The following is a 21,783-nucleotide window of genomic DNA, read 5'->3' as shown; positions in this document are numbered from 1 at the left end:
ATTCTTTTCAACCTAAGTGTAGGTTTTACAATATGCGAAGCTCGTATGTGTTACCTGTATGCTTGTCTGATTGCCACTGACATGTGATTCTACAGTTCCCTAAACATGGGGGATGTGGGGAAACGGGTAATATTTTATGTGCGCTTCGTTTACATTACTTTACGTGAACAATATTACCAGAATGGGTGGTCCTTCAGGTTGTTGGTTCGCAGAAGACCATTTGTTTTCAGAGGTGCTGCTTCACATACCAATTTTCAATATATACTCCTCACAAAAAGTTAAGCAACACACGTTATACACGATATATCCGCACAAAACGGGGGTGTGGTCGAAGAAAGCCCTCTTGCTTAATTTTTTGTGAGGAGTACATTTCTCTCTCTCTGTCTGTGTCTGTGTCTGTGTGTGTGTGTGTGTGTGTGTGTGTGTGTGTGGACAATCTTCCATTCCTCATTCAGCTAACTTGCTGATGACAGGTCGATCCCATACTTTTCTGCAACAAACACAGGTTTTCATGGGCTGCCAAATATCCAGCGGTTGTGGGCAGATGTCAACGTGCACTAATGGAAGACGAACGCAGGACAAGTCTCTCAACCCCATGCACGTGAATAGTGCATGTGTTTCATCATGCACACATTTGTATGGCCTGTCCAAGTGAAAGACAACCTGGGTTTGAATCCCTTGCTCAACAATTTAACCTGTCACAAAATGATACTGGAACCCAGGCATAGATTACTTTTGTGTACGAATTGTTTGTTCGGTGGCAGTCTGTAAACAATCGAGTCTGGACTAGACAAACCAGTGTTCAACATCATGAGCATCAATCTGCGCATTTGGGATACGATGACATGGGTCAACCAAGTCAGCGAGTCTGACCACCCGATCCCGGTAGTGACCTCTTACAAAAATGGCTTGCTGAATACCAATGTGTTGACTTCCCTCTTTGTGCAATGAATGCAATGGTATCCAAGATATTGCTGCAGTTACCCAACTTTAAATACTCTTTTAGCAACAGACAGCTTCAAGATCTCAGTGAGGTCTATTACGTTGGTGGCGAGTACCATTTCATTTGTTCAGTAGGACTAATGTATCAACTTTTGTATAAACTAATATACTTGTCAGTCCCTATGACATCTTATGAAGTCATGCAGTTTGTGTGGGATGTTATTTGTTAAAAGAACCATTTTTTACATCACACTTTGACAAATTGGAAACATATTTGGAAAGTCAGGAAGCATTAACTCATTTTCTTATCCCCTGCGTCCAGATTAAAACTTGACTTCTTTAACCCATGCTTGTTGCAATAAGCCAACTGACAAGATAGATGCATTTGATTGTATCACTGCATAAGCTCGTGTTCATCACCAGATATATGTTCCCTTACCAAGGTGTAATATATAGTTACCTCATTGTAGAAAACCTCCTAAATTTGTAGGTTAAATGATGAAATTTAAAACAAACTAGATATACAGTAAACATGAAACAGTGAAATGTTTTCCCAACTGACCCTTTAGATCTGTTATAATTTGCAAGCAAAGAAAAGATTTTGGAGACTATTAAAGACACTGCATCCCTCAAACCTGGTCATGAAAGGGGGTGTTACTTGCATGGGCTTATCAATTCACAAAGCCATACAGTAAATTTCATTATAATCATTAATTTCTATTTGTTGATCAAAAATTCACAAGATAAGTCACTTTCATTTTGCAGATCATCCCAATCAGGAAAGCTATCTAGATCCAACTACTTGTCAATCTTTGAAAGTGCAAACACGAGACAATCTTAAGAAAAACTATTTATTCATAGTTTTCTTTCAACAATGTCAAACATGAATTAAGATGAGGTTTCCTTGCATTTATGCCCAGGCTTGAAACCAGTGAGCAGTCGTCCATCTAATCCATCAGAACACTTCTTCAGCATTTTCTCAATCTGAAAACATCAAGATGGTAATTTGATAACATCTGTAGCTTCGACTTCAGTGACTTCTAACTCAAACTCTGCTTCAAGTATCATTATGAGTAGATGTCTTGTCTTATACTTCGACTATTACTAGTCAAAATAGAACTTCAAACTCCGGCTTCAGACCAGCTTCCACCAAACGATGGCCAAACTATGTAAATTCGTATTTTTCAAGTAACGTTTTTTTAATATTTAAATATTTATACCATTTATAGAGAATTTAATATTACATTAACATTATGTACAAAAGTGTATAATTATGTACAAAATATTGCAAAATTTGCATACCTCACTTATCACGACAGTTCTGGTGAGTTCCGTTGGCCAGTGACTTTGACCATGTGTGCATTCAGATCAGGCTGTGGTTGAGCAGCAGGCTGGATTAGTCATGTCATCCTGGACAACACACCTGTAACACATTCAAGATCAGATTACAAAAAGCTCCCTGAGGTATTTGACAAATATATTAATTTAACTGGGACAAAAATTAATCAGACTTCATTTTCGTATGTGTTACTTACCTTAAATCATCCAACATATCAACTATTTCATATATCAATTATAGAATTCTGAAAATTAACCTTTAATTATAAACATGGAGATATAGATTTGGCAATATAATAGATTCACCAAACTACAGTGGGGTATTTAAGTAGACTGATATATTCTGCAGGGTACTCAGTCTGCATCTATTTCACAGTATAGTCAACCATTTTCTTCTGAAACAAATGCTAGTAGTGTATATGGACAAGACATTCCTTCCCAATGAGAAACGCCCCATTCCACAATAAAAATAATGTCACAATGACAAATGAAAGGTAGATTCTCATGTTTGACATGACAACGTTCACTGAATAATGCCATCATGGACTTGCTTTGATGATTCACTGAAGATATTCATCAATATTGCCTCATCAATATTTCCTTTGATGGTGTAAGTATGAACAAGATCAGGAAAATCCAAATGGCGAAACATGAGTATATCTTTATCAGTAAAACATCTGATGCAATAGCAGCAACTGGGTTCATCAAAATATAACCTGATAAAAATGGAGTATGTCTTTCGTTTGATAAGAAAACTTGTGAAATACTTAATATGATGACGTCATAAACTCTATGGCAATTTCAAGTGAGCATGTTGGTTCTAACGCTGCTTTGAACAGTATTCCAGTAATAATGTACAAACATTATGTACAATCCCACATGTTGATTTTGCTATGCAGCATGTCAACACCATACCTTTGATGCAACAGCCATACAAATTTCAAAACATAGCTTGATTGTTATTTTGATAGTGTGTGTATTCATTTGTCATTAATACTCATATTCCTTTACGTTAACAAACCCAAGCCCTTCCCCAGCAGATGTGCATCTTAGTTTGTGGATTTAAAAGATCCTATGTTATTCTGTACAATGAAATTAATGCATAACTCTTCATTCTGATATTGGGATTTTACAAATCATGGTTGATCTGTAATTCCAAAGAGCTTGATATAGCTACTAATACTATGCAATAATAGCATTTAAAACATTACAATATATACAATCATTCTTCTGGCAAGGACAAAATATTGATAAAAAGCAAATCCATAACAAACAAGTTAAACCTGGTTGAAACCAGACTTCACCCTTATCAAGGTTCAGTAAAGAGGGGGATGTATTAGAGAATTGTATTGTTACTGACAGCATGCTACTTCCCATTTAAAATTAGATGAAACCAGTGTCATCAGTGCAATATGCATTCGAGTTCATCTAAAGGGAGAGACAGATGGAAGTCAACAGCTCATGGATTGTTTACTAATCACTGTTCACACAGGTCCATACCTTAACAAACATGCCTTTTTTCCTTGAATTTATGCTGTGCAACAATTTTGAAATTAGCAAATACAAAACTTGAACAAATCTTGCCCCTTTCAAATGTCGGACAAACATTTACATGAAATTACATTCCCAGTATAAATCCTGTGCTACGATTCACTAAATGTCAACATGCAACGACAATATTACTATCACTTAAATGTGATGAACCTGATCACATTGATTTCTGTAATAACTTTGGAAGGGTACATTATCATCGTTAGAATGTACAGATGTTGTATGTGGGAAGAGAGGATGTATTTGTTTGAGCACTTCAATAATAATCAGATGTCTGTCTTGTCATTGCAAGAAAGCAGGAGTGTTAGTTGAAAATCATGAGTTAATTATCAAGACTAAGTTAAATTTTTCATCAATGGAACATACAATTCCAAAGATCCCTATAGCTCACCTGAATTGCTTTTGGTTTCTTCTAAATAGTCATGTTAATAAGGGACTCGGTTGGGAGTAATACACATCTGAATTAACAACTGCATACGTCAGTTTCCAGTTACTATTGTGTGCACACAGCTTATTCAGTAATGCAATCAAAAGGGTTTTTGTGGTGAAAACATTAGATTAACGATGCCATGTTTCAAGTTTTTATTCTGACACTTATCTGGCTAAAGCTAAACACATTCATACGATTCATCAGAACTCATAATCAACTGCTCATGTGACACTAATGAAATTAAAAAAGTAACATCTGTGTAAATGCAACTAGTTCCCTGTCTACACCCACAAATAAACTGACGGAATGATTTGTACATTCCCAAATATGTGTATCACTAATTCATGGACATTTTCACACCATCGCCCTGAATGGTCAGAATTGCCTCACTGTTGAATGATTATTGATGTACACAAGGACAAAAATTGGGGGGAGGACGTGCGTAAATGCTTCATTTTAAGACTCAAACATTCGAAACTTAGATGCCAAATATGTAACCTGTCTAGGTGACATGTTTTCACAAAGTCCAATTCATAACTTGAGAGTCCAAGATTGTTTTTATATGCTATACAGACTTCAAACTGATTCACATCCAACCCATTTTCAAGAATTGCACCAAGAAACTTTTCAAACATAAACTATCATACCACCAAAATACCTAATATAATCTTGTCATAGCCCTGCACCATGTCAACATATAATACACTATACGAAGTTACACGTGTCAGGTTTTCATCATGGTCCATACAAACTCAAGAATTCCAACATACAGTGGATAACACTTCAAATTCTCATAATGACCCTTAGGGTCTTACGAGTTGCACTGAACAGGCACATTCTTCTTATAACCTTGGCGCTACACTTAGCTGCATCCTGCATGAAACATGTTTAACAACACAATGTCCAATGACATAGGTAGCCATCGATATCATCCATACATGAGTCACCCTTATAACAGAAGCAACACATGCAACATCGTGTTTTATAGGTTTCCCCTACACCACAAAGTAACGAGCATCATATTTTCTGCATCAATGTTGACGGATTCAAGTATCTGAAATGTAGAAAGCTCTATAAACATAATATCATGGAAGATTTGATACATACCTTGTTTAGACCTTAATCTGGATCCTAGAATAATGATGTAGTAGATTGCTTAACTTCTCTTGTCGCACTCGGTCACTATTACAAGTACAGCAATGTTGTATACGGTAGTAGACGCAAGCTAGGGTCTAACAAAATATTCACAAGATCACTGAATAATGTACTTGGAAGCCATATTAGTACTGCAGATGAAAAGTGAATGGTACGAAAGTACACACATGGTGTCTCCGTATAGTGAAAGCTGGTATGTAGTGATGACCATGGAGAAAGAACCTCTGTATCAGATCAGATCTGTTGATCATTTCAAGATTATGAAGTGTTGCTTGACTCTCCCACCCTAACATATCAGTGTTCCCTTATGACATTGTGCCAAGTCAATCCACATGTCTTTCTCACTGGAATGTCCAGAATAGGTTCCAGTTTTGTAAGAAACTTATAAGATTCACAAAAGCATGAATACCTCTTGAGAAAAATTATCTTTGCACAGGCAATCATTTTGCCCTTGCCATACATTAACTCAAGAACACTATCAGAGAAGAACATGTTCCCATGGACTATCAAGCCTCAACTACAACAGATTTATTTGATAACGTTTCAAGTAAGTTCAATTTGTAAAACTGACCATCACTAGTATGTATCACAACACCTTGTGACCCAGACCCAATGCTCACAATACCTCAGTCATTATGGCAAAACAATTCATTATCATTCTAGCTCATCATTCAAGTAGTACACAGGGTCAACAGAATTTGATTAGTTGATGAAGACTTGACTTGAGAATGAACCATTCAAAATGCTATTCATAATGTATGACTTGATCAAATTTCACAACTAAATATCTTCCCAAGAGGTAATTTCATCACCCCAAAATGGACAGAGCAGAATGGGTTTTCTTGCTATAGCGAAATTAGCAATGGCAAAATAGATCAAACTCTTTAGTGACAAAAACATGTATGAGTGTTGTTTCACTAAAGCATCACTTTCAAGTGATGTTACGCATACCATTCCTGCAGTCACAATGATGACCAGTGTAAGGCTGTAGATGACATAGCGAGGTTTGGATACTCGCATGCACGGCTTGTTCTGTAAATGGGTACAGCAAGTTCAAGGATATCCTTATTCATCAACCTGTATGAAAATCTTGGGAGCATAAAAAAGATTATACTTTTCAGTGTTAGCTGTAGTTGGTCCTCACTCACACATGACACTCCAGCAGGCACAGGATAAGTGAAAGGCACATTACTTCATTAAAATTCACAATTGAACTTGAAAATGTGCATGTGACATGTGTTTTCAAACAGAAAATGGTTAAAAGCCACATAAAAATACATAAGCAAATCCAAACTACTTTCACACATATGTACCACAATCAACTTGTTTCTTGACAATCAAATGATGGAAGTTGCGACCATGCTTTACGTCTCCAGGTGACATTTTGTGAAAATACCTCATATTATAAGAGGCATAAGCCATGATGAAGGTTGTTCACCAAATGTAGACATACAGTGTGCTGTTACGACTTAATTGATAACATTTCACTTTGTTGAACGGGAAACTATGCACATGTACACAGATACTGAAATTATATAAGCTGCATGTTCTTCTGTAAAATTCCATAGCACACAGCTTTGAATTTAATTTCAGGCACAACTATTAGAAATGAGCTGTTTGAAAACACATGAATATCTCATTGTTTGGGTTTAACAAGAGAAAATGTTGTCATAAGGAACACAAATGTTATAAACTTTTCAGCAGAATCAATAAATCTAAAATCTACCTTATCCATGTTTTAAGATTTAAGTAATAGCGCAAAACAGGACACATACCCAGAAGAAAACCCAAACTTTTAGTCAAATCACAGAAGAAAATTTCATTTTCACAAACTAAAGAGACTTGTTAACACATTAATAAAATGTATAAACTATCAACCTTACGAGCCAAGGTTTGGCCTTAAAAGCAAAAACTATATTAATACTTTTCAGAAAATGTCCAAGAACTGACTTTCAAAATATTTTGTCACTACTGTATATATGTACATTGTATTGATTAATTTAGCAGCTGATTGTTTAACCACAGAAATAAGCAAAGCACCTGTCAAATGAAAGCATTGGCCTTTTCAGCCAGCTAATACATTTTCAGTGCTTGAATTTTACAAACCAATTATTATGATTGATGTCAGTCCTCATGTAATGGAATTAATATTACCCAGTACCTACTTCATTTACTTCCAGACACAATGACTTTGTTCACTGACTATTATGGCACCTACTTTCAACATGTGGCTCTGTTGGTCATTCAGGTTCTTTGTACACAAGTTATTGATGTACGAACTATCTGACATTTTGTAATAGGTCTAAGAATAACCTAAAATGTTGTCATACTGGAAGATTCCATCAATAAACCTATTAACTTAAACCATGCAATTTGACGTGTTGTCTCCCAAAACCCCTACAGCCCATAATCCCTACAATCAGTTAAAAGATGCGGCATTTACCTTTCTGGCAGAATGAACTGACCCAAAGAAGATTATAGGGTGGAGTATACAGTGTGATGAAATAATATGTGTTAAATATTCAAAATAACAGATCCTGGAATTGATGTTGTAAATGAATATATTTCTTCTACGATGGATATATTCCTAGGTATTTATGTTAAAACTTTTAACATTGTACTCGACACTGGCATCATCAAACCAATTTATAAAAATAAAGGTGATCCTAAAATCCCTGAAAATTATAGACCAATAACACTACTGAGCAGTATTTGAAAACTTTTCACATCTACATGTATTTAAAACAGCCGATTAAATAAATTCTTCGAATCAAACCAAATCCTTTCCAAAGCTCAGGCTGGTTTCAGAAAAGGATATTCGCCAACAGACCATATTCTCACTTTTTGTCATCGATTTCCAAAAAGCATGTGATACTCTCTGGAGATCAGGGCAACACTGAAACACTCTTAAACCTCAAGTTCAATATTGTTGAACCTTTGTTAAAATAAGAGACACTGAAACAATGTACTTGAATGGAAATTGATATTTAATATCTTAGGATGTTATGATATTTAATGAAGTTAGTTAAAACTCAAGTTCAATGTTATTGAACTTTTGTTCAAATGTTTTTGTTATCCATTAAAACCATTCTCTCCAACTCAGTTTTGTTATTGCTCATTAAAATAATTCTCTTAACTTTTAAGTTGAGTTGAGATTTACGTCACATCGGCATTATTCCAGTCCATCCCCATCCGTTTTCAGCAGATAGTCATGTGTAAACTGACTGGCCAATACGACATCGTCGTAAAATTACCTCATCACGTCTTAACTGACAACCCAAGTAGGTTTAACCAATTGTTGGCTTCAATTCATAAAGTTTATTTCTTCCTACTTAGGTCCCACCTTTTTCGCATGAGGTCCCAAGTAGAGCTTTTGATAGTGGGTTTGTAATCACTGTACAGGATCAGCAGTGGAGATAAGGGCTTGTCAAGAGCTGCTTTAGCTTCGGCATCAGTCTTTGTGTTACCTGCTATACCGACATGACCCGGCAACCAGCAGAGGACGATGTCATATTGGCCAGTAGAAAGGTTGTAGTAAAGTTCTAAAATGTCCAGAATGATTGGGTGACTTGAAGTAACATTTTGAAGTGCTTGAAGGCAAGATAATGAATCTAAAAACAATGATTTTTAGTGTTTGGGCTGGTCCATTGTGTGAAATTGGTAACAGGCAGGATATAAGCAGTGCACTGGACCATGAACTTTGTTGTTATAAGCTGTAGGGGTTTTGGGAGGTACCATTTGACTAACCAAACAGATAAACAATGAAATAAGCAGATTATTATCTAAATTACCTTCTATACCTTGATGCCTACAATAACTGATTCTGTAATTTGACATCTGCCATGAGTCTGGTCAGGGTACCCAACAGACTGTAAATGGCAGATGTGTTGCATAATGTTTTGCTCCTGGGCTAAAACCCTTTCAAAGGCTCTCAGCTGGCAATGAATTACTGTTATATAACAACAGCATCTGCCACTCCCATCTTTCTTCCACTTGTAACAAACAACACAATTACTTACCACTCAATACTTACCAACTAATTTCTATTTCTAATGTAACATTTCTGGTAGTTGCATCACCAACAGCCATCAAGAATCAAATCTGTAGATCGCGAGTTTATTCTCAAAACCATTTCAGCCAATACTACTGAATATCTTGTTCACAAATTTCTTGACTGAGTAGTCATCAAATGTGACCTAAAGAAGTGAGGTAGATTTAAATAAACAATGGAATCTCGTGATGAAGAGATGAATTTTTTGTCACTACTCAATGGTCCTCAATTACCTTCTTCAAGGGTCAATGGTCCTCAAGGAAGCTCTTATTTCCAAAATCCAAAGAAGTCTGAAAAGTATGAGTCTAAGGCGGTCTGACACATTGGTCAAAACAAATTTCAGCTTAATGAAACCATGTAACAGATATGGGCCCTTTACATTATGCACATGAGGGGAATATAATTTGGGTCCTCTGCACAGAGCTGCTCTGACATCTAATTTTCATCACCAAGTGTCAGAAAAATATTTCCAAGAGCATGGCATATTGCAAGGGTTGGGAGAAGCTAAATAATCATTTCAGGAATCTTATTACTGAACTTTCACAAAGAAAGTTGAAAACTAATATAGTTGTCTCAAATTTGAAATGAAAAAGAAACAAAGGGATGTGACTTCTTCAGTGCAGCCATTAATAACAAACAAACTGAAGCTTTTCAATAATTACTCAACTAATTGTCACTGGCCTGCACAAATATTCTTGGAAGACAAATGTGAATATAAAAACTATAGAGCATTTAAGCACTTTTTGAAGATATATATTTCTGATTCACATACAAATTTGTGGGAAATGTCATGGGGTGGGAGAGAGATCAAACATGAGTTTGATGCTGGAAGAATATTTTACTCATGCTTACCATTTCAATGACAAAAATACAAAGTAATTTAAATGAAAAGTAGACAAGACTGTCGTGCTAAAGCATCAAGTCCATTTTTGGACATGTTGTGCCCACTGCCATACTGATGTTTACGTCAGATTGCAGGATGGGAATCATGCACTGTACACGAGTGAATCAAAGCCACTTTGTCCACGTTTTAACCAGTAAGCCACCCCATCCCATCACATGATATGGATATATGCATCGTATCTTTAACAAGCCGAATCCATCAAGAAAGTTGTTTATCCAACAAGTTCTTCTGTCTCGATTGATCAGGCTTCACAAGACATTTCCACTCAATCAGCTTGATCATGTTACAAGGGACATCATCCATATATGCTTCACACATACTGTGACCATGTGAGGAAGCCCAGTTGTCTTCATAACATAATTTGTGTTGGCTTTAGTTCTGCCTTAGTACAATGAAAACAAGTTCAGGTTGACTTAACCATACATCAGTTGATCCACGTTCAGTTACTGAATACATTCTGTTCCATAAAATAGTGACGATGCACAAGCCAGTACATTTTAATGTAGCCTGGTCTCACCGATGCCTTAGGTCGACATTTAGGTAGCTCTTACATAAGCATATCTTTACCCCTTTTTTTCAAGACAAAATTTCTTTTAATGACAAGATATGAGAAATGCAGAGAAAATAATGGCGACACATTTGTAAGCTTCAATACTTTTCTTTGTGTCAATGTTTTCCAAATGGTATAAATTTTTCAAGAGCAATATTCAGCCCTTGCTTAAAAAAATGCCTAGGTTCAGATAGTTTTGGAAAGTACTTTCATCGTTTTAAGTTACCAGTCACCAATTCATAAGAAAATATTTTCATGTTAAGGACAACTTTTATTACAAGTACTACTACATACACAACAACTCTTCAATGTAACGATTAAGATTATGAATGCTATTTTCACATATGCAAAAGTTAAAGTGATCTAAAGAAACATGCATGACTGTGATATAATGAAAACAAGTACCCTAATCTTAAAACCAATGACAGCAATAAGTGGAAGCAAAATAAAACTTATGTTAATAGTTCAAATAAACAGACCTTACAACAGAAGCATTAATCTTCTTGATGTCCTCTAGGTCATCATAATGTCTGCTGTTTTTTTTCGATGAGGGACACCAAACATGACTGATACGATTGAAAACAAATACTGACATCCTAAAATCGCACATAGACTTGGAACATATACAATAATGTCTCCTTTGGCCTTCGGACCAAATCATTAAAAAAATGTTCATGATTAAGAATATGGAATTATTCATGTTGCAAGTCAAGCCCAAACAGGGCATAGCACAATCTTGCTCACAAGTCAGTGAGAAATGATGAAAACGTTTGTGTTTTCAAGAAATCTCAGTATCTCCTTCTCTTCAAGTCTCCATATTCCTCTCTTGGTCCACCTTCTCGTCGTCGGTCCATGCGATCGCCTCTCATTCCTGGGCCTCCATTACCTCCACCCATGTTGCCGGGAGCCACCCATGCCTTGACCGCCAAACATGTTTCCTTGGCTGCTACTCATACTACCACCCATGGGACCACCCATCCCACCCCCAGACTGGAACCCTCCCTCAAAGCTCCCTCCTTGTTGATCAAAGCGTGATTGACGCTGCTATAGGTTATGTTCATATCAGTTCATATGATTAACCGTTAACAAATATCACGTTCACCAAGTTCATGAACACATAGCACCAGGAATGCAGGAAACAGCCGATCCATCAAGCACATAAAGAAAAGGGAAAGAAAAATCTTTTTGTTAGCAAGTATGCAAACACTACATGTAATTGCTGCTTAATTACTAAGACTGTCTGTTGTGCAAATACAGAAACCAACATATCACAAATGCTTCCAAAACGGCACAAAATATCAATCATGCTTAAAGACCAATACAATCTCAAAGCTTGCTATTGTCTTTCCTGTTTGTATGTACAGCAGGCAACGACATCATCTCCAAGCATAGAGTCTGCCATCATAAAGAGGCCATGACTAAATAACACTAATTATGGTAGATGTATTGTACAGTGCCTTTCCAATGAAACTTAACAAATGTGATGTTGAATAAGGGCTTTATGACTAAATATATGAGCAATGACATTCTGTCAAATGAAACGAACAGACTTCAGATCCAAGAAGCAATCTAGTTCCTGGAACACCACAGCAGGATATATTATATATCAGGAGTTAAGTCTGAACCAGACAAACCAGTGGTTCAAACAAGAGCAACAATTGACTCCATGGGGACACCATATAAGCTATATCACACGTGTTGGCAATATTCAAACGAGAACATGGTGCCCTGTTACATCTGGGACAGGTATACAGAGGTCAACACCATTATCAACATGAACAAAACTTGTAAAATGATTCCAGGTATTTCATCTGTTTCAGAGGCCCGGATAAGCTGCGTATCCAGGTAAAATATGCATAGAAAATTTCAAATTACGCATTGAAAAATAATTGTTGCGTACCAATTACGCATTTAAAGTGTTAGATACGCAAACAGTTTAAAACAAATGCGTACGGAATATATTTATAAAAATCGCTTGCATAATGAAAAAGACATCGATTGCTATCAAGTTGTACTGTTAGTATAGGATTAGTGTTGTACTGTCAGTATAGGATGAGTGATTTTTCATGAAATCATTTCCAATATATTTCCAAGTTGGTTTTGATTAGGTATGACATACGGCAGAAAATACCTGCTTAGTAAACTTACTCAATGACATAATACTTAGGTGAGTAAAATGACTGAAATACGCACATATTTGAAAGCAGTGGGTAACGGAAAATGAAATACCCACTCAACATTTATAATACCCACTCCAAAAAAATACAGTGGGTACAGTACCCACATGAGCTAAATCTTATCTGGAGCTCTGTGTTTGCTACTATTTTGTGAAAAACCATTGACCCCGTGCACATCGAGGGATCATAAATCTGATGGTGTCACAAAAACATTATCTGTTTCAATAAGCCTTTTCACTTTTGACAGATAAGAAAGTACATCATCACATGTTCACAGGTAGGAAGAGTTTGATTTGACACACTGGAACATTTCTGTACAACGTCACGGTTTACAAGCACATTCGGCTCAAAATCCAAGGTGTGACATTCCCAATCGCTTTTTACACTTTATGTCGCATTTGGATGAACACTCTCTACCATCTAAATTTTTTAGCTGCCTCTTACAAAAATAAAGGCTAACATCTATCTGAACATTTTTGGAGTTAAGATGGAATTGATGAAGATGACTTCACTCTTTGCAGGTTCACATTTTAGCTGTTCAGTGCAGACTGGATGTGAACCTATAAATGCATAAACCACCACTAAAGAAGTAAACAAGAGCATCACAAGTGTACCATGGGGTTTAGTTACTATTGTACAAGCAAATATGAAGGAAGTAGCAACATAGAAGACTGGAAACATTGAGACCTTTCCATGCAGTCAGTGTAGTTATGTATATACTCTACAATATCTGCAAAGTTTCTTTTGAATTCTTGAATTTGAAGAAAATGATATGGGCAAGCAATATTGTTTTTCTTTGGTGCATTAACCTGCACCATTTAGTAGCTTGAATAAGGATATAATGATAGGATATTCCACCAGTCTTCAGGATACCTTGATCAGCTTAACAGAGTTGGGGTAGCACCAATTTGCATTCCTGATTCTGTACAGTGCAATATCAAAAACTGCTCGAAGTTGATTTTCTCTGAAGGCTACACCCTTTCCCTTACTGGCAACATAATCAAGTTTTGCTAGACAAAGATCTAAGAACTCACCGACAACTACAAGTAAGAGTTTGCATGTTCCAAATGCACAATACAGTTGGGACTCTTTTTCTCCTTGATCTAGGGGAATTTTGATACAATGACTGGAAGAAACCATCGGGAAACTAGTACTTACCAGTAAAATACACAACAGTATAGTCTTTGTTAAAACTTTAACAAGTCATCAGTGTATGTCTTAAACATATCACCTGACAGTTTTAGTATGAAACAGTTCGACAAGTCCCTGTCCAAAGCTCCCTGTAGTCTTGATATTTCAAATGCTAAAATGGTATTTTGGCATAGCCAAACTCCAAATATTTTACATACCAAAGCATGACATTTACAATAAGTGTTTATTATCTTAAAACTAAGAATCCATCAGTTTTCTGATTATGGTTGCTGTAAATAAAGGTGGGTTGGTGTCAACTGCCGATCAGATCATATTTTTTTCCATTTCAATTTTGGAATGTAAACTGTTTTAAGTAGACCTTTGGGTCTAATATCAACCTCTGAGCAGGTCTTGATAAAGATGAAGAAAAAAAATACACAAAGAGATCTTAAAGAGCTGGATTATTTTCAGAATTGGTATAAGCAGTATTGCATGAGTGTCAGGGAAATTAAATCTTCAGCAAACTATAGTTTGTCCTATGATATCAATTCACACTAAGTACTTGTTCTTAAAATATGATGATGTCAACCCAAGTTTTCTCCAATCTCAAGCAGCAAGTGAAATGCAGGGGTTCAAATCATATACTTTTGTCAATGTGTATACAAATGAAGCTAAATGCACAGACTTTCATCCCAGGAACAAACACTGTTCAACAAATCATTTCTGACAATTCAGTGGATACATCAGTCACCTATAATGTTTAAGATTAGGGTCAATTCATCATACTTTTTACTTCAAAAGCATAAAAGCAGCTCCAAGGAAGATCAGAACATTGGCTGCATCAAACTGTTTGATACAGGTGTTCATAATCCTAATATAGTCTTTTGTATAACTGTTCTATCACGACAATACTTCCGTGTGTTCCACAAGCTTCCTTTTACAAAGACAATATTTGCACAACAGACAGTTTATATAATAATAATAGTGTCCTACTTCAAGTGCATGAACACCAGAAGATGGAACAAAATAGACAAAATCTAGCTTTGCATGAGACTTAACCAGCAAATATTGCTTGGCTACTCAAATGGTATGTTGTTCTGTCACCATACACCATGTGTGAGGGCATCCCACAACCGAATTAGGTAACATGTTACACGAAACATGTTATTCTTTCACATAGATGACCTGTGGCCCTTGCTTTAGCAGAATATCACAATAGAACATTTTCAACCTGAAGCAACAGACAATGAAACACATACCTCAATTGCAAGATACCAAGAGCTAGGATAAATCAGTCACATGAATGCAACCAATGTCCAAGAGGACAACCACATGTAGACCAGAAAAGCAATCCTAAACACTGCAAAAGCAGTCACGTCTTGACATCAACCAAGATAAGCACGTAAGAACATTGATAATCACTGACTAAGCAATCAGATATTCGCATTGGGAGAAGGATTCTGATGTAGGAAATGATATTAAAAAATCATGAACCATGTAAATGTCTATGAATACAGTTTGAAGTTCATGGATCTGGTGGCCAACTGTTGAATATGAAGGAGGTGGAGGTGGAAATTATGAATAGCTTTGAAATATTAGGACGACTGAAATTACGACTGTCACAAAGATAATATTTCAGGTTATTCCAATCAAGGTTCAAGGACAAAATTAAGTTAACATGTAGTTGCCCCGATAAAAATCCTTATGTCAACTGCTGAGGACAGGTAAAAGATGACAACTAGGTCTCTTGTTAATTTGATGCACAGTACATTTAACACTGCTCCTTCTTCACTGGGTATACTACCAGAACAGTACATTCTTGAACAAAGCTACATGATAACAAATTCTCTACAAACATCAATACTATCCATTTAATCATATGGCTGTAATCTTGTTTGAGTGGCTATGGCTGTAATGAGCCTAAACTGAGGATAAAAAACTTCTGTATGTTTCCGCCATGCTCCAAAAGATCTGATAGATGTGTCATGCCCGTTTCTTTCACAACTTAATGTATGCTTCCTCTTTAAATGTACCAACAACAAGACTGCTTTTATCAGTTTCTAACTGAACCACTTCCTGTTAACTAACTTGAAAATTCACTTTTCAGATTAGTCTTAAAGTTATCCGAGTATGTTATGTGTGCAATGTTGGTTACGCCAGTCTCAAAATTTCATTTTCACATAATGTATATCCTCTGATGGGAAACATGCAAGTTTACAAATTACTTTAAAATATTTGTCACAAATTTTTTAATCTGAGAATGGTCTCAGACTGAACAAGGAGGACCAAAACAAACCCACTGAGCTTTCATCAAAACATTGAAGCAATCATCCTAAACAGGGATTAAGACTTATTATGCCTGCAGATTTTCCAGTGAGAAGACCGTAAATCAATTTCAGTCAATCTCAACTAATATTTCTCAAATATTACTTATAATATATACATGAATGGAGAATACTGAATGTAAACAATGTACCATTTTGCAAACACTTTCACAGAGAACATGTTTCTACCTTATCCATCATTACACAAAGAGCTCAATGCACAATGGATTAAATACCATTATGAAGTAACAATCCATTTACACTGCATTGGGCAAACAATGGAGCATCTGCTCATTTGAAAATCCACTGAAAAATAATATTTCAGCCTAAGACCAGCTTCTGCACAGGAATTATACCCATTCGTGTTGCTGCATCTATTATTCACAATGTCACTCAAAACATGTGCTCCAATGATGAAGTTGAAACATCCAACCATTTATGAGTGTTACGATACAAGCCAAGCAGGACTCAGGGCATGTTTTTACAATTTGGTGATTTTACTAAGACAAGTTCTCAAAACTTTGTCACATCCTGTTTCATCAAGAACACGACCCAAGTTGTCACAGATGCAGATATCACTTCAGTGACTGCAGACAAAATACTTGCGACACAAGGCACCACCAACATGAAGTCTACCATCACAAAATGGAACATTACGGTATGAGCTAAAAGCAAGGGCCACTAGGTAAACACACAAGAAATAGTTATACCACATAATGATTGAAATTATCCGTTGCAGCATCATTTGCTGAGACATGTAATTGTTATGCATGAAACAGACCCTTTTCACTAAAATCAACATTAACACAATATATTTTATCAAAGAAGGGACTGGTGCCTGAAAAGATAAAAGTGAATATTCCTGAAATAACTAAGACTAGATGACATTGACTTACCATGCTGCCTCCCATTCCACCTATGCTGCCTCCCTGGCTTCCACTCCCACCCATTTGACCGCTACCACCCATTCCACTGCCCATGTTGGAACCATGCTGAAAGCTGCTTGACATCTGTTTTAAGTAAAAGTGGTTGTTCGCTCAAATACAAGCATGACTTGATATCAAATCCTAACATGTTTACACAAAATGAATGTACACAAATTGATGTTTCCAACCCCAAGTTCTTTAATATCATATGCCTTTACAAAATCAGACAAACAAGGAATTTAGGACAGTGTGCCAGCCAAAAACAACCCATCTTCCCTGAACATGGTAACCAAATATATTGTAATAAGTACTAGTGTGCAAGTCAGTCACTGTGACCACCAAACCCATATTAGTTCTTAAAAGCATGGGAAGCTAAGAACCCATTCTGATAAGAAAGCTCTGTATCTAACAAGAAAAATATGAATTGTAAAGTGTGTTCACACACCTGACTAGGGCGTCCTGATCTATCTAACCCCATGCCTGCAGGAGGGGCAGGTGGTGGGGGCAGTGGTGGTGCTCCATCTTTCATTCCTCTCGGACCATCACGCATTCCACCCTAAAATTCAGGAATATACATTGAAAGTCCTCAGGAAATTTTGAATAAACATTAAATAAAGCAATGTCTGCTTGTCATTTGCCCCTTTCTAGAAACAATCTTACCATCATTTCTTCACGACCTCTGGGTCCACCTTGATCCATAGGTCCACTGTGTCTGTTCATCATCATCTCTTGAAGACGACGGTCTTCCTCCACTCTCATGCGCTCTTCTTCACGTTGCCTGCACATGAACATTTACTCATTTAGGTGTATTAGCAAACAATTAAAAACAAACAAAATTTAAAACTTTAATATGGAAGAACATTATTTCCAGTAATTATCCAGACTCACCTCATTTCCATATCCTGTCGACGGCGCATCTGATCCTGTTGTCTCATCTCTTCCAGTCTTCTCAACTCTTCTTGCTGACGCATCAGATCTAAAAAAAGAATTATATACATTTCCTCAGTTGCATTATGTTCACAAGGCGTCGATGTCAGTTTCAACTTGTGTCCCTACACTGAAACATGGTTCTTTTGGTATGTTATCTACAACCAGATAATGGCGCAGAAAAGGGATTTGGTTACCAAAAAAGGTAAAAGTAGTGTATCCAAGAGCCTGAAGTATTGCAATAAAAGTAACCCATTCTGACACATTATTCTGAATGAAGAAGCTACCTTTTCTTATCTGCTCAGCTTGGTACTCAATGAGAGCACCCTGCATTTCATCATCCAATCTAAGCCTGGCATCCTCCATTTCCTTCTTCACTCGGTCTATTCTCTCCTTTTCCATGTCATCAATTTGACGCCATCTCTGTGCAAACTCACACTCAAATGAACCAGGCATTGCAAAACGAGGGTCCTTTTCTCTTTCCCTGAAAATGAAAGTATCCAAACCATGACAATACATTTCTGAAAAATGTTCACATGGTTTCATTCATATACGGAAGGCAATTAGTGCAAAGTAAAATTACAAAGTGCAAATGCATACAATTTCACATAAAACTTGACCGGATAAGATATAAAACATCAGTAAGGAGCTTATGTTATGTTGGCCTTTTTAACTGTATGCTTACTTTTTGTAACCTTCATTCTTGTTCAAGAATTTTTCAGGCATGCCATCATCCTCATCTGTCTGCTCAAGCGGCTCCACAGCTAAAGGTCTGGGAGATCTGTTGACAAAGCAAAATTCACAAATGATTTCTTCCTAGACAAAGTCATCCAGGATTTAAAGTATACAGAATTAAAACTGAAGTGAATTAAACATACATGTAGACTGCTACTTACGATCCCAAAAGGAAGATTCCATCATTGATTCTTCTTAGTGCCTGTTGTGCTCCTGGTTTACGAACAAATTCAACAATTCCATCTCCTGTTGGCTTTCCACGGTCATCCACAATTACAATGGCTCTTTCAAGGTCTCCAAACTGTTGAAAGGCACTTTCAAGAAGTTCATTGGATGCATAAGCATGTATGTTCTTGACTTTTAGTGCAGCACCATGCGTGGCAAACCTCACCCTCAAGGTTCTTCCTTTCTTCTGCAAGCCATCTAGGGCTGCCTTTGCTGCTTCAGCATTATGACGATAGTCCTGAAATGAAAATTGCATAGTTATGAAACACACACCTCTAAAGTGACACAAAAAAGTCCTACACCAAAACTCACCAGCAAGTAAAGCAAACTGTTCAAAATAACAATGTGGTTATGATGTACAACAATGTCCTTTCAAATGTCAAAATGCCCCAATGTCATTTGCCAAGCAAAATCGTGATGCACAATGATAACTGGTGCCTTACCATGCGAATGAAGCCAAATCCTCTTCCTGAGTTGACATATGCCTCAGAGACCTCTCCATACTGTTCAAACATCTTCTTGAAGTCATCTTCTGTGACATCTGGTGTTAAATTGCCAACAAATAGTCGACATCTGCCTGTGAACTTCTTTTCTTCTTTTGGGCCCTGATCTGAAAAAGACATATACTGATCTCCTCGTGAAAAACTTGAATCCCTTTCACGGTTTTGTTTATTGTACTGTTTCTGCTTCTGAAAGCCGCCTCCGCCGCCCTGTCTATCCTGCCTCTGAAAGCTGTTCTGTGATCTATCCTGTTTCTGGTTGTTAGTGTTCTGATTCCTGTCTTGTTTCTGAAATGTATTCTGTGGTCTGTCCTGTTTCTGATTCTGGAAGTTGGGGGGCTTATTCTGAGTCTGTTGGTCTTGTGGCTTCGCCTGTTGTGATTTGGGCGACTGATGGGGTCGTTTCTGTTCGCTAGAAACATCAGTTTTCGGAGTCGAGGTCCCATTCCCTGTCGGTTTGGCTGGTTCGTCTTTCTTGGCTGGTGTGGTGGCTTTAGGAGTCGTCTTTTGAGCAGGTGGGGTTGTGGTGTCTTTCTTCGGAGATTGGGCTGGTGGAGGCATCTGAGTTTTAAGTTCCTGCTTTTGATCAGTTTTTACAGACTTGACCTCATCTGGTTTCGACGGCTTAGTTGGCGTGGGGGTTTTCTTCGGTGGTTCATACTTGCCAGGGCTTTTAGCTTGATTCTGCTGGCGTCCGCCATAATTGTTTCCCTGTCCTTGATATCCACCGCCTTGTTGATTTTGATATCTTCCATAATTACCCCCGCCTTGATTTCTGTTGAATTGTCCCTGATTCCTGTTAAAGTTGCCTTGACCCCGAAAGTTACCCGCAGGTCTCGTGAAGTTTCCTGATCTCATCATCTTTCTTTTTGAACAAGTGAAAATGGCGTCTCGACACTTTATGTTAATGAGTCGGAAAGGACATGCGCAGTAGGCAACAATGAAACAAAGACTCCGACACCATGTGATCGGAACATTTCAAAGAAAACGATAATTACACATCCCCATTGCTGTAATTGTACTTAAAGTAATCATCAGATATGCAACCATATATTTTTTTAAATAAATAAATGATATTTCAGAACTCTCGTACTTCGGGTATCTCTTAAAGGGGATGGTGCTTGACAAAAATCAGGTGCCCTTTTCCACAACGAGGCTTTGACGCTAGATATGCGGTTATTATCTCAGATTGTTTGTATTTGAAATATTTGACAGTTCTATGAGTATTTTTGCACTGTTAAAATGAAAAAGTGTGTGTGAAAATTGAAATAGGACCTCTGCATATACCACACATATTAGCAGCTTTGCGGAAAACGCAAACTTTCCCGCCGTATTTCATCGAACACCAAGCGGAATGGCGGACGCTAGCGACGGACATGTGCAAGGAGATGAGACGGTAAGCCTTCCAATGCATCGTGCACTTAGAACAATTAGATATGTCCTGCCCAAACTGGATTTGCATTTAATTTTAAGTTTGTAGCTGAAACTAGTTAAATGTTTGTCTTATTTTGATTTATTGTTGTCGAGTAGGCCCGAGCATTTCTCTTTCACCGCGGTTACTTCCCTTTGGGCAATTCCGAGGTTAAATTGCTCTGGCCGATTTGGATTGAAATCAGTAATTTTGACCCTCTTTATGTCGGAATGGGTTAAGGGAGAAGGGTCACCAAGACATTTTGTGTGTGTATTTTTTTTGTTTTGTTTGCCGTTGCCTGACATGTCCGATTTAGTAATGAAATTAATAATGCTAATAATTCAGCATTATTAAAAAGAGTATCAAAAAGACATGACTAAACATCAGTTCCCCAAGTTGTCATTTATATTAAATATACATAACCTCCATTTAACCCGAAATGAGGAACGTGTGAGTGGTTTTACATCAGTATAGACGCAATCCATCTTCATGAAATGAAAACATAA

At 37.1% G+C, this 21,783-nt stretch overlaps 1 protein-coding gene and 1 long non-coding RNA gene across 2 annotated transcripts; both read right to left on the bottom strand.

The window, feature by feature from the left end:
* Window positions 1-1,782: 1,782 nt before the first annotated feature.
* LOC124290552 lies at window positions 1,783-8,858 on the bottom strand. Its single transcript, XR_006901971.1, has 2 exons — window positions 2,245-8,858; window positions 1,783-1,926 (listed from the first exon to the last, which is right to left on the bottom strand). It is a non-coding gene; the product is annotated as an uncharacterized LOC124290552 (long non-coding RNA).
* Window positions 8,859-11,171: 2,313 nt separating this feature from the next.
* On the bottom strand, window positions 11,172-20,793 carry LOC124290547 (non-POU domain-containing octamer-binding protein-like). Its single transcript, XM_046727298.1, is given in 10 exon segments — window positions 11,172-11,829; window positions 11,831-11,965; window positions 17,450-17,563; window positions 17,925-18,035; window positions 18,140-18,257; window positions 18,368-18,455; window positions 18,694-18,890; window positions 19,092-19,187; window positions 19,303-19,604; window positions 19,810-20,793. Coding segments are annotated over 10 exon segments (2,199 nt in total). The 5' UTR covers window positions 20,728-20,793; the 3' UTR covers window positions 11,172-11,709.
* Window positions 20,794-21,783: the final 990 nt, after the last annotated feature.

This window comes from Haliotis rubra, unplaced genomic scaffold, assembly GCF_003918875.1.
Source record: "Haliotis rubra isolate DU_JTF1 unplaced genomic scaffold, ASM391887v1 Scf47, whole genome shotgun sequence".
NCBI lineage: Eukaryota > Metazoa > Mollusca > Gastropoda > Lepetellida > Haliotidae > Haliotis > Haliotis rubra.
This window is presented reverse-complemented; position numbering and strand designations above follow the sequence as displayed.